Source organism: Leucoraja erinacea, chromosome 7, assembly GCF_028641065.1.
Source record: "Leucoraja erinacea ecotype New England chromosome 7, Leri_hhj_1, whole genome shotgun sequence".
Lineage (NCBI taxonomy): Eukaryota > Metazoa > Chordata > Chondrichthyes > Rajiformes > Rajidae > Leucoraja > Leucoraja erinaceus.
Window position 1 is genome coordinate 58,934,381 of NC_073383.1, and position 13,850 is coordinate 58,948,230.

General features: G+C 40.7%; 1 protein-coding gene across 1 annotated transcript in view; it reads right to left on the reverse strand.

Moving 5' to 3' along the window:
• LOC129699151 (low-density lipoprotein receptor-related protein 1-like) overlaps nucleotides 1-13,850 on the reverse strand; it is an 877,455-nt gene that overhangs the window by 114,430 nt on the left and 749,175 nt on the right. The window contains exon 62 of the mRNA XM_055638819.1: nucleotides 5,451-5,567. Within this exon, the coding sequence (XP_055494794.1) occupies nucleotides 5,451-5,567 (117 nt within the window). The remainder of the gene's footprint in view (nucleotides 1-5,450; nucleotides 5,568-13,850) is intronic.

The window sequence follows — 13,850 nt, forward strand, 5'->3', positions numbered from 1 at the left end:
CCTGGATAAATAGAGGACTGTCTTGCAGTTCATTAGGCAAAGGCAGTCTTGAATGTGCTGCTAAGCAACACAAATCAAATATCTTGAGCTAAAATTCTCCAGCTCCTTTCCTAACTTGTGGCATCACATTAATTCAATATTTTTGTTTTTCTGACAAAGGCTCGTCAAATGGAGACATTAACTGTTTATTTTTCTACAGATGAGTTTTCCTGAATTTTCAGTTTTTATCTTAGAAACCTAGAAATCTTAGAAATCTTAGAAATCTGGATTTATTTTTATTTTCAATTTTGAGGATTATAACTGGACCTCAAAACTTAATTTTAAAATTCTTGTGTTTATGGTTTCAAGATCTTACACATTCTTCTCACTGTTAAGTTTAGAGATGAAGTATGAAAATGGATTATTTGGCCAACTGTGTACAAGCTTACCATCAATAACCCATTCACGCTAGTTCCACGTTATATCACTTTCTTATATCACTCCCTACACATTTGGAACAATTTGACAAAGGCCAATTAATTTATAAATCTGCATGTCTTTGTGGTGTGGGAGGATACATGAGCACCTGGAGGAAACCCATACAGTTACAGGAAGAACATGCAAACTCCACATAGTCAGCCCCTGAGGTCAGGATGGAATCCAGGTCTCTGGCACAGTCAGGCAACAGCCGAACCAGCTGTGCCACAATGCCGACCTGTTACCTGCTGAAGCCTGTGAATTAAGTGGATTTTTTTCAGTCATTATCCCTTGGACAATCCTTCACTTTACCATTGACTGAATCAATTGAAATGTACGACCTAAATCTCCACTTTGACCTATCTCTCTCAGAGCTGCATCTTAAAAACCTTGACCAAGTTTTTGTTAATTTCCCTCAAAGTTTTTTTTGGCTCAGTGTAAAAGAATAGCTAAGAAAACAACAAGCTTTAGAACAATAACAGACAACTCCATAGCCCCTATCCCATCAAGTCTGGCATCTATTCCACTCCATTAGAAAACATATGGACCTCAGTGATATTGGTATTGGTTTATTATTGTCACATATATAATTAAAAAAATGTTTTGCATGCTATTTCATCAAATCATAACATACATGAGCAAAACAGGTAGTGCAAATGGAAAATATAACCAGATTATTGAATATAATGAAACTTCAACCGAGAAAGTTCAGATTTTGTAAAAGTGCGGGGGGAAATAACAAGGTAGGTTGGAAGATCAGGAATACAGGCTTAGCATAAGAGGTTCATTCAGTAGTCTTTCACAGTATTTTAACAGTAGTCTTTTGTCTTTCACTACCACCAGATTCACAAACAGTTGAAAAGAAGCTGTTTGTGAATCTGGTGGAAGTGAAAGACAAAATAAAGGATGAAAGCACATGGCGATTTGAAGTTGAAATCTGGCCATCTGAAAAATAATACTGGAAGTATTTAGCAGGTTAGTGAATATCTATGGCTAGAGAAACAACATCCACATTTAAGTTGAAACAACAACCATTTTAGGTTGAAGACTCATCCTCATAACTGGTAAAGATGGCAGTGTTCAATGTGAAACATTAATGATGCTGCCTGATCTGCTGAGTGCTTCCGGTTTTTTTTTCCCGCAGATTTTTGTTATTAGTAATTTTTTGATCTTGAAAATTTAGGTATTCCTCACCTGGGCATCCAAAATTGATGATGCTTATTTCATAGAAACATAGAAAATGGGTGCAGGAGGAGGCCATTCGGCCCTTCGAGCCAGCACCACCATTCATTGTGATCATGGCTGATCATTCCCTATCAATAACCCGTACCTGCCTTCTCCCCATACCCCGTGACTCCACTAACCCCTAGAGCTCTATAGAGCCCCTAGAGCCCCTAGAGTTCCCTACTATCCACTTTAAAAAGCTTCCTTACAAAAGCTTGAAGCCTTTGTACCATGCTAAGTGTACTATGTTGTAGCAAAATGATCTCTTCAAAACATTTTGTGCAATATGTCTTTCAACCTTCCTGGTTAATCAGAGAAAAGATTAACTAATTATCTATTGAACTGTGTGCCATTGATGGCTTCTTGAAATTCACAGTCCAATCTCATATAATTGCAGAAAAACTTGTTGCACTATTTGAATGATTGTTTATTCTATGATTGTTAAAATTAAATTATCAACATGATTGTTGAAGACAATTTAAAAAAACAGACAAAACGATACTTTTGAGAGAAGCAGATTCTAATTACTCTGTGTGTGTGCCAAATTATTACTAAGCTAGATCAAGTGGGACCCATTGGGCCCCGTTCCCCCAACGCAATATTGCACCGCTGACCCATACCCTCCAACTGCACAGGTGCGGCTGATGTTTTTAAAGTTTAAAATGGCAATAAAATGGCAATCAATGTGAACGCATCTCATTCTCTTTCTTCAGTCCCCATATTCCCTTCCTGCATTATCCTTCCTCTCCCCAGCCTCCACCAACCCTCCTCTGCTTCCTCCCCTCACCCACTCCCTCCCCTCCTCTCTCTTCCCCCTCCACTTCTCCATTACCTAGCCTTCCGTCTTCCTACCCCTATCCTCCTCCAGTCCCCCTCATCCCCAAGCACTCCTCCCCTCCTCTTCACCCTCTCACTTCTATTCTCTCCTCATCCACTCCCCCACTCACATCTCCCTCCCTCTCCTTTCCCCTATCCTCAGTCATTCCCCTCTCCCTCCTAAACCCCTCTCCCTTCCCTACCCACTGCTCTCCCTCTATCTGCCTCCTCCCCACACTCCTCACCTCCCCCCTATCCTATCCCCCCACTGTCCCTCACCTCCCTCCTCTCCCTCCATCCACCACTCCCTACCTCCCCCACTACCCTCCCTCTATCCCCCCTCCTCCCCCACTCGTTCTCCTCACCTCCCCACTTTCTCCTTCCTCTCCCTCCCTACTGCCTCTTCTCCCTCAATCCCCCCACTCCTTCCTCACATCCCTAGGATCTCGATGTAAACCACCACTGGCCCCGTTTTCTCCACCATGTCAGCAATGAAGTTGTACTTGAGGTGGGTGCCTGGGGGAGGGGGGGGGGGAGGGGGCGGGCCGAGCGGCCTGGGGCCGGGGGAGGGAGAGGCCAAGGCTGTGGGCCTAGTCCTTGCCCCTGGTCCCGCTCCTCTCCCTCCCCTCGGGCCCGGAGCAGCAGCGCTGCTGCCCCCAGAACCAGCCCCAGCGCCCAGGCCCCGGGTCCCCGGCACTTCCTCTCCCCACCCCCAGACCCACCGCAGCATGGATACCAGGCCCACTGTGCACTTGCGGGGCTGATGGGCCTCCCCCAACTGCGTGGGCACGGCCAGCAAGTGGGGGCGATGTTTTAAGTTATTTTAAGTTTTAAATGTCAATAACTTGTAAAATATACCATCAATCTGCACAAAACATGTTTAATTTACATTGTAGGACAATGCTGAGTAAGGTGGCCCAAAAACTGGATGGCTATCATGTACCGTTTGGCCGGCGATTCGGGAACGCACACACATATATACAAACATACAAACAAACAAACAAACAAACAAACAAACAAGATGAGAGTTTTAGTAATATATATCTATGCATAGATAGGTATAGATAACAGACTAATGGATGATAGACATAGATATATCGATACAGATAACTTATTTTACAGAAATGCTGTTGAGAAGTAATGTCATTGGCAGGGAAGGGAGAATTTCCATTCAATTTCCCTGCAAGCAAGTTTAAAAAGATAAGTTATAATTATAAGAAACATTTTAAAATGCTTTATTTCATTCAAATGGCCCACTTAATATATTTTTCCATCACTAGTTGATTTTTACTAGATTTTTCAAAGAGGCATCATGTGTGTCCTGGGGCAGTTGTATGGGACATTTGAATTAAGCAGTAATTTTGCTCCAAACACCCTGTCTTGGAAAGTCTGTACTCAGTAAGGAGGCAGGAACACATAGCTGAGATATGTCTTCAATTTTGTATGCTGCACCTGAACTTGCTTGTAAAGTTGCAGCAAGTAAGAATTGCATTGTTCTTTTCCCAGTCCATATGACAATTAAACACTCTTGACTTCACTCTTGACTCTTGAGATAGGTCTGATCTCTGTGGAGAAGTTTATTGGAGTTCTGGAAACTCACATTGCTGTGAATACAGAATGCTTGGCACAAAAGCCTAAAAGGCAGTTTCAAAGTTACTCAAGGGCACCTTTCCAAATTTCTGCCTTCGAAAAATTTAAATCACTGCAGTGGCAGCTGGTGATGTTTTTTTGTCATGGGAGGCTCATATTATGCAAATTTAACTAAGTCAGCTTGTCACCATGACAATGGAGTCTTTGTGCATCAAATCATCATTGATCAGAAACTTAATTGAACCAGGCACATAATACTGTGGCTACAAGGGCAGGTCAGAAGCTCAGCATCCTTAGGAGAGGGCTCAAACCATTGCTCTCCAAAGCCTTCTCATCGTATAAAAGGCACAAGCCAGTAGTATGATGGAATATTCTCCATGGATGAACAAAGATTTAACCACTCTTGAAAATTCACTACAATCTAGGACAACAAAGCACTCTTGTTTGGCACACCATCCATCACCAGAAGCATTTACTCTTTTCACCACTGGTATACTGTGATGTAATTTCTATGGCCAATGTGATACAAAAATCTTCAAGGCTGCTTTGACAATATCTCCTAAACACATGATCTACGCCACAGAGAGTGAAGTAAACAGGCACAAACTGTGTTTCCCTTTAAACTGATCAAAAATGGAAATATATTGTCAGTTCTTAATCATGTCCAGGTCAAAATCCTGAAACTCCTTATCTAATAACTCTATGTGAATATCTTAATCTAATGCCCGCAGCAGTTTAAGAAAGCAGTGATCACCATCTTTTCAAAGGGATAGGCAAGATATGCTACTCCTGACAGTACTGCTTGCATTATGTGAATGGAAAAATGCAAAGAACCTAGATTTGGCAAAACAGAAATAAGATCCATAAGATTACATGAAAGAGAAGCTGACAAAGATTATTTTTAGAAGTGTCAAAGAGTCAAACATTTGATTGGAGGGAAGATTAGAGTTCAGCAAACATTCTAAATGTCATAGGTATGAAAGGGGATTATTAACAGAATATAACATTTTAGATACAAAATTATATACACGTTTACTTCCAATCGATTTTACTCTTTCTTCCAAATAAAACCTATTTGTGATAATATGTGATGATCACATTAATGACCCTCGCAAAACAAAATGGATAGAACCCTGTCTTTAACAAGACATCTCTTTGTATATTCACTCTCTGAAGCATCTTTGTAATGAAAAATGTGATTTCCTTCTTTAATCTTGAGTGATTTTGCTTAAAATTGGTAAACATCTTCAGCGTAGAATCTGAGAGCAATTTTGTTGTCTTGCCAACAATAATAAGTGATCAATTTTACAAGTACTGTGAATACTAGGAACATTTCCACACAGAAAAGCAAATGGTCAACGTACCGCATGATTCCTCATCAGAATTATCTCCACAGTCATTATCATAGTCGCACTGCCAGTGGCCAGGTACACAACGATTATTTTTGCATCGAAATTGATATGGATCACAAGTTCTTTCATCTGAAAGATAATTAAGTCACAGATAATTTTCTTTTTCTAATGTTTTGAATTTTAATTCTAAAAATAAACTGTATTCTGAACCAAAAACATATACAAAACAAGAACTGTGCCAAAACCCATTCATTCTCAGTGCCTAAACATTCAATAGTGTCATACTACACAGTGTTATCATACAGTCATCAGGTCAAAAGTGATAGGAGCAGAATTAGGCCAATCGGTCCATCAAGTCTACTCCACCATTCAATCATGGCTGATCTATATCTCCCTCCTAACCCCATTCTCCTGTCTTCTCCCAAAACCACTGACACTCATATTATTCAAGAATCTATCTCTGTTTCTCTCTTAAAAATATCCATTGACTTGGCCTCCACAATCTTCTGTGAATAATTCCTCAGATTCACCATCCTTTGACCAAAGAAATTCCTCCTCATCTCCTTCCTCAAGGAATGTCCTTTAATTCTGAGGCGATGACCTCTGGTCCTAGACTCTCCCACTAGTGGACACATCCTCTCCAATCCACTCTATCCAAGCCTTTCACTATTTGGTACATTTCAATGAGGTCCCCACTCATTCTTTGAAACTCCAGTGAGTACAGGCCCAGTGCTGTCAAAACTCCCTTGCCACTAATTTGCCCCCCCCCCTCCTCCGTGGGGTGAGATCGCTTTTCTTGTTTGAGGGGTTTCCCTAAGAGACTCAATATCCAGCAGCGGGTGGAGCCTAGACTGTAGTCCTCCTGTGTGGAAAATATTTTGCTATGAAAATATTAACTATTCAAATTAACCTTTTTATCAAATCATTAAAGGCAGACCGATACTCAGTTGAGACCTACAGATAACCTATACAAACAAAAAAAATAAATACTCTAGAGCAGTGGTTCCCAATCTTTTTTAGTTCATGGCCCCCTTGGGCTCTTTAATTTTTCTGTGCCCCCCCCCCCCCCCGCCCTGACATTATTAGCGGGAAAAAAGTGGCCCGCTTCATTGAACCTGTGGCCCCCTAAATCACCATTTTTTCTGTGGCCCCTCTGAAATTTGCCATGTCCCCTTTGTGGCCATATGGCCCCAGGTTGGGAATCACTGCTCTAGAGGGTTAAATATATATATAAAATTGTGTAAATATTCATTACATCACATCCATCATACCATTAATGGGATAACATTCGGTTATGGATAGATTTCCATTATTATGTAAATAAAACATTATCATATAATTTAACATTCTTTATTCAGACTCATTCTTTCTCGGCTCCAGAAAGAAAATCCAATTGATTCCACATGTTCTCTCTTTGCAATAAAATGTTGATGTGATCAGTATCATTAAATCAGTTAATGGAAATATAGTACAATTTGATGCACTCTCAGCAATGCTTGCACTTCGAGTTGCCAAGGAATTTTCACAACTGAATTGTTTTTTTGTTGTTAATTATTCATGAGATAATCCCTTTCTCCAGATGCAGCGCGAGCCATTTTAGTGGATTTCACAATTCAGTAAGCAAAGAAAAATGGTTTATTGTGTTGCCTGACGGGTGTTTAGCTCTTCAGAGTTTCTGATAGTTATAATACAAAATTTATTAATTGATCCATGGAATAGTAATAAAGAATTAATTCCATGTCACTTCTAATTGGGCAGTAACGTGATTTATAACTGATTAATGATTTAACATCTAAATTATTACAACAAAAATGGTTACAAACAAGCCATTGTGCAGTTGTGATGTGCAAGGAGTGAGAAACAGTGAAGTACCAGTGAAATGAGGGAAGGTATCAGTGATATTTTTATTAACTTGCACGTTGATGAAAAAGGAAAGATTGTTTTTGAATGGAGATGAATATACTGTAATTGTGAAATTATCCAACTGAACAGATCCTGATACCAATATCAACAATGGTGCCAACATGCAGGATTGTTGCTCTAGTTAGCAAAGCAAGTAATGAAATTGCTATCGCCATTTTACTTAATAAAAACAACTGCCCTCCGTGAGCACTAGCGGCCTTTGCTGAAATTGTCTTTGAAAACACAGTAGTTGAATGCAGATTGATTTTTGGCAAACACAAGATAAAACGCCAGTAATCTCATGATCACCGACACTGTCTAGTGCAACACTACTCTTCATAACAAGTTGTCATACTTCTGTAAATGCACAGAGCAGGTTATTCTTAAACAGATCCGTGATGTGAACAAGTTTTTGTTTTTTCACTCAGATTTCCAGATAGGTACTGCTTGTTTGTATTGTCACTTAAGATGGAGTCAAGCCTGCATAACAATCGCTAGTGCTCTTTGAAAGGGACTATGAACAACAATCCAAATTGCATGTTAAATATATGACCATGTGAATAATTCATGCTAAACTGATGGCATTTTACATCCAAGAATAACACTGTTTTTATGAGCACTGAGATGCATATACCGCAAAACATTAATGATTTTGTTAAAATTAACTGGCATTTACTAATCCATTCATGTCCAATATTCTGAGATAAGGCACTGTTTTTTTCCCTGAGAGGTTGGCCAAAACAATTATTGTAGAAAAAAAGCTATCAGACTTGCAAATAAAAATGGCTGATAATTTTGAACAGGCTCAGTAGAATTTAATAGAAAGGTTCTATAATCTCTTCCAAGGCATCGTGAAATGTTAATGAAAAACATCAGAGGGTGCACACACAATTCAATGGCACTAGATCATTAAAAAAGTACAGGAGCAGGCCCTTCGGCCCACAATATCAGTGCCGAACATGATGTAAACTCAACTAATCTCATCTGCCTGCATATTATCCGTATCCCTCCCTTCCTTGCATATTCATGTGTCCATCTAAAAGCCACAACTGTCATTAGAAACATAGAAACATAGAAATTAGGTGCAGGAGTAGGCCATTCGGCCCTTCGAGCCTACACCGCCATTCAATATGATCATGGCTGATCATCAACTCAGTATCCCGTACCTGCCTTCTCTCCATACCCTCTGATCCCCTTGGCCACAAGGGCCACATCTAACTCCCTCTTAAATATAGCCAATGAACTGGCCTCAACTACCCTCTGTGGCAGAGAGTTCCAGAGATTCACCACTCTCTGTGTGAAAAAAGTTCTCCTCATCTCGGTTTTAAAGGATTTCCCCCTTATCCTTAAGCTGTGACCCCTTGTCCTGGACTTCCCCAACATCGGGAACAATCTTCCTGCATCTAGCCTGTCCAACCCCTTAAGAATTTTGTAAGTTTCTATAAGATCCCCTCTCAATCTCCTAAATTCTGGAGAGTATAAATTCTAGAGAGTATAAACCAAGTCTATCCAGTCTTTCTTCATAAGACAGTCCTGACATCCCAGGAATCAGTCTAGTGAACCTTCTCTGCACTCCCTCTATGGCAATAATGTCCTTCCTCAGATTTGGAGACCAAAACTGCACGCAATACTCCAGGTCTGGTCTCACCAAGACCCTGTACAACTGCAGTAGAACCTCCCTGCTCCTATACTCAAATCCTCTTGCTATGAAAGCCAACATACCATTCGCTTTCTTTACTGCCTGCTGCACCTGCATGCCTACCTTCAATGACTGGTGTACCATGACACCCAGGTCACGCTGCATCTCCCCCTTTCCCAATCGGCCACCATTTAGATAATAGTCTGCTTTCCCGTTTTTGCCACCAAAATGGATAACCATTATCAAATCATTATCGTATCTGCCTCCACCACTGGTCCTGGCAGCGCATGTCAGGCACCCACCACTCTCTGTGTAAAAACGAGCTCCGCACAGCTTTACACTTTGCTCTTTTCACCTTAAAGATATGCCTTTGAGTCTTTGATATTTTCATCATGGAAATAAGTCTACCTTATCTATGGACAGTCTATCCTATCTATGCTTCTCGTAATTTCATTTTCTTCTATCAGGTCTCTCCTCAGCCTCTGACACTCCAGAGAAAACAATCCAAGTTTGTCCAACTGGTCCCAAAAGCTAATACCACCTAATCCAGACAGATGCATGTTATATCATGCAGATACTTGTGTATCATATACACATATTACATATAAAAACATTACGTGTAAGATTTCAGTATCTCCAAGACTTAAACTGTAATAATCATTTAAATTAAATCATAACATGTCGCTGATAATCAACCGTACATTCTAGGCTTATATACCTGTTACAAAATTTCTCAAGGCATCTTCCTCTACCGGCAGCTGACAAGATATATGTCAATAGGACCAAGATTGATGGAACTCACTGACGCAATCAAAATAATACAGGTGCACAATGATTGTCAACAGATAGTGCCCACTGATGATGTAGCGCTACATCAAGAAATCCGTGGCCTCCTAGATAAATCCAGTGTATTTCTATACATTGCAAAACATCCAATGCGGATTTATTTTTTTATGAATAGGTTTTTTTTACATTTGTGTCCATGTTTCTTTATGAGATAAAGGAACGTCATACAGCCCATCAACGAAATACTGATTCACAAAGCAATTCCATATCCCTCACGTATCCTCTATCCTATTCTATATCCTATTCTGTATCATATTGTTGGAATAGCTCAGTCAGACAGCATACCTGGATAATATGGATAGGTGATATTTTGGGTCGGGGCTCTTCTTCAGAGACCCTCCTTCAGAGTTTGAAGAAGGTCCCCACGTGTTTTTTTTTTTGTAAACCAACATCTGCAGTTTCTTGTTTCTACAACTCCTTAACCACCTGTGAACCCCTACCAGACATTTGTATGAGGAGAGATTTACAGTAGCCATTTAATCTACTGACCGGAACATTTCTATCTGTCTGTACGACAGGCCTCCCAATTATGGCCTATCTGCAGGCAATAGTGGAGAATATTTGAGGGTCATCTGGATGTGGTTTTCCAAATTGAATGCCATGATTAGGAGAGTCCAACTGGTAATTATTTACAGGTTTTGTCCAAGAGACTTGTTCTGAAATCGCTTATTTTTCTGATAAACCCACATTCAACTGAACTAATAAAACTGAGACAGATATCACACCCATTTTATGAATGTATTTCATGCAAAAAGAATTTTATCAAAGAATATTTTATTTAACAAAAGACAGGCTCCTGGATTATTTTACTTCTGCAAATATGCAAAAAAGATTTGAGTGGATACAAGCAAAAATTCAATGCAGAAAATGTATGCAAATTTGACCATAATTTATATTTATATTTCCAAATGGGTATAAGGCAAAACATCTGCCACTGAAGATTTTTAAATTGCTTTTTTTTCATCAAACAACTAGGCTGATAAGAATTAAAATTAAATCACAATATCGGGAGTTCAGATAAAGTTACATGTTCATCCAAAACTAAATTACAGTGAACTTTCTGAAGAGAAAAATATCTGAACATGAAAAAAATGACTTAGTTAGAATTCACTTTTTTGATGAAAGCAGAGAAGAAATTATCCTTTATTTAATGCTAATCTTAAATCTTTTCATGTAAGAAGATGGATTCACAATCACCTTCTGCAGTTGTACAGAGCCCTAGTGAGACCACACCTGGAGTATTGGGTGCAGTTTAGGTCCCCTAATTTGAGGAAAGACATTCTTGCTATTGAGGGAGTGCAGCGTAGGTTTACAAAGTTAATTCCCAGGATGGCGGGACTGTCATATGCTGAGAGAATGGAGCAGCTGGGCTTGCACATTCTGGAGTTTAGAATGATGAGAGGGAATCTCATTGAAACACATAAGATTGTCAAGGGTTTGGACACCCTAGAGGTTGGGGGAGTCCAGAACCAGGGGGCACAGTTTAAGAATAAGGAGTAAGCCATTTAGAACAGAGATGAGGAAACACTTTTTCTCACAGAGGGTGATGAGTCTGTGGAATTCTCTGCCTCAGAGGGTGGTGGAGGCAGGTTCTCTAGATGGTTTCAAGAGAGAACTAGATAGGGCTCTTAAAAATAGCGGAATCAGGGGATATGGGGAGAAGGCAGGAACGGGGTACTGATTGGAGATGATCAGCCATGATCACATTGAATGGTGGTGCTGGCTCGAAAGGCCGAATTGCCTACTCCTGCACCTATTGTCTATTGTCTATTGTCTATTTAAATTTTGAAGGAAGCCAATGCAACAACTGGCTAATTATTATGATTTACAAGTGCGTCACTAACTGCAAACATGCTGCTGTATGACAAGGCAAATATTTGATTATCTGAAATGTATCTATGGGGCCAATGATCAGAACTAACTAAAGACAAAGCTGATTCAAAAAGCTCCACGAATTACATTGCAAATAGCAAGAATTCAGAATGATGTTTCTGACACAAAAACCTGGAGTAACAGCCAGACAGGCAGCATCTTTGGAAAGAAGGAATGGATGATGTTTCGGGTCCCTTCTTCTCTACCTGAAACATTACCAATTCCTTCCCTCCGGAGATGCTGCCTGTCCCGCTGAGTTACTCTGGCTTTTTGTGTCTACAGTTTAAACCAGTATCTGCAGTTCCTTCCTACACATTATGTTTCTGACAGCTCATTGCAGTCTCAAGCATCTAAACTTTGATTACACATAACAAGAACATATAGTAAAATGTAAAACATCCCAGCAGGCTCATAAATGTTTAGTCAAATAAAATTTGTTGCAGTCATAGAAGGTGAAAGTAGGGCATATAAAACCAACAGCTTGGTGAAAGATATAGGTTTAACAGTTCATTTGAAAGGAGGAACATAAGAACTAAGGGCCTGTCCCACTAACGTGACCTATCAGCGACTGTCTTTGACCTTCAAGCTCGAGGGCACTCGCCTGAATAACCTCAAGCTGGATTGACGGTCATGGATGAAACCGCGAGCCAGATCGACCATCTGTACACACACATACACACACACACGCACGCATGCACACACACACACACACACACACGCACGCACACACACACACACACGCACACACACACACACACACACGCACACACACACACACACACACACACACGCACACACACGCACACACAAACACATCGCAAAGGCGGGGGCCAGGAAAGCGGGGGAGCACTGTCTGAAATTCACGCCCGCAATGAACAGGAAGCTAAAAGACTGCTGACAAAGTTACGGTAAGTCCATTAGAGAGCGCGGAGAGAGGAGGAGGAGAGAGAAGGGGAGAGAAGGGGAGAGCAGGAGAGAGAAGAGGAGTGAAGGGGAGAGAAGGGGAGAGAAGGGGGTGAGTAGGGGGGTTACCAAATAAAGTTACCAAGTACCCCTAACAGCTCCTTTGTTCTCCCCTCTGCCTCCCCCACATTAGGTCCTCCATTGTTCTTTGTTCTTCCCCCTCCCACATGGCGGTCCCCCTATGTTGGGTCCTCCATTAGTCAAGATGCGAGAATTAGAAGAGCAAGTTAGCAAATATGCTGCTGAGTTGGAGAAACCGGGATAGGGAGAGGGAGACACACAATGATATGAAAACAAAGGTGAGAATTACAAATTGAGACTTTGCTCAATAAGGAATAAATGTAAATCAATGTGCAGAGGGGTAATGATTGGGCATTAGAGCAGTGTCAGAATGCTAACATAAAGATTTAGATGACCTAAAATGTTCCAGGCTCCGGGGGGGGGGGGTTCAGATCAACAATTATAAACCCAAAGACACATATCATCACAACTGAGTCCAGGTTCCTGAAGCTGTGAGGCAGCAGTATCAACTTTTACACCATGAGCCTCACAGCACATGCCTTCCCTGGGCCTGATGCGGAGATACATAGATACATAGACAACAATAGGTGCAGGAGTAGGTCATTCGGCCCTTTGAGCCAGCACATTCATTCAATGTGATCATGGCTGATCATCAACAATCAGTACCTCATTCCTGCCTTCTCCCCTTAGCCCTTGATTCTGCTATCCCAAAGAGCCCTATCTAACTATCTTTTGAATGCATCCAGTGAATCGGTCTCCACTGCCTTTTAAGGCAGAAAATTCCACAAATTCATGACTCTTTGTGTGAAAAAGTTTTTCCTCATCTCAGTTCTAAATGGCCTACCCCTTATTCTTAAACTGTGGCCCCTGGTTCTTTACTCCCCCAACATCGGGAACATGTTTCCTTCATCTGGTGTGCCCAACCCCTTAATAATTGTATATGTTTCAATAAGATCCACTCTCATCCTTCTAAATTGCATACTTGTTTTGCTCACTGTACATGCTCTTAAATCTACAGAATAGATCAGAATTAAGACTAAGATGTGGGTGGGGGTTTCAGTGACTCCTTCTTGCAAAATGCTGTTGTAAATACAATAAAAATTGAAGTAAATACTTCAGAAACAAATACACAGGACTTGATGTTAAAAGTCCCTTGTGCCAATAGGTGG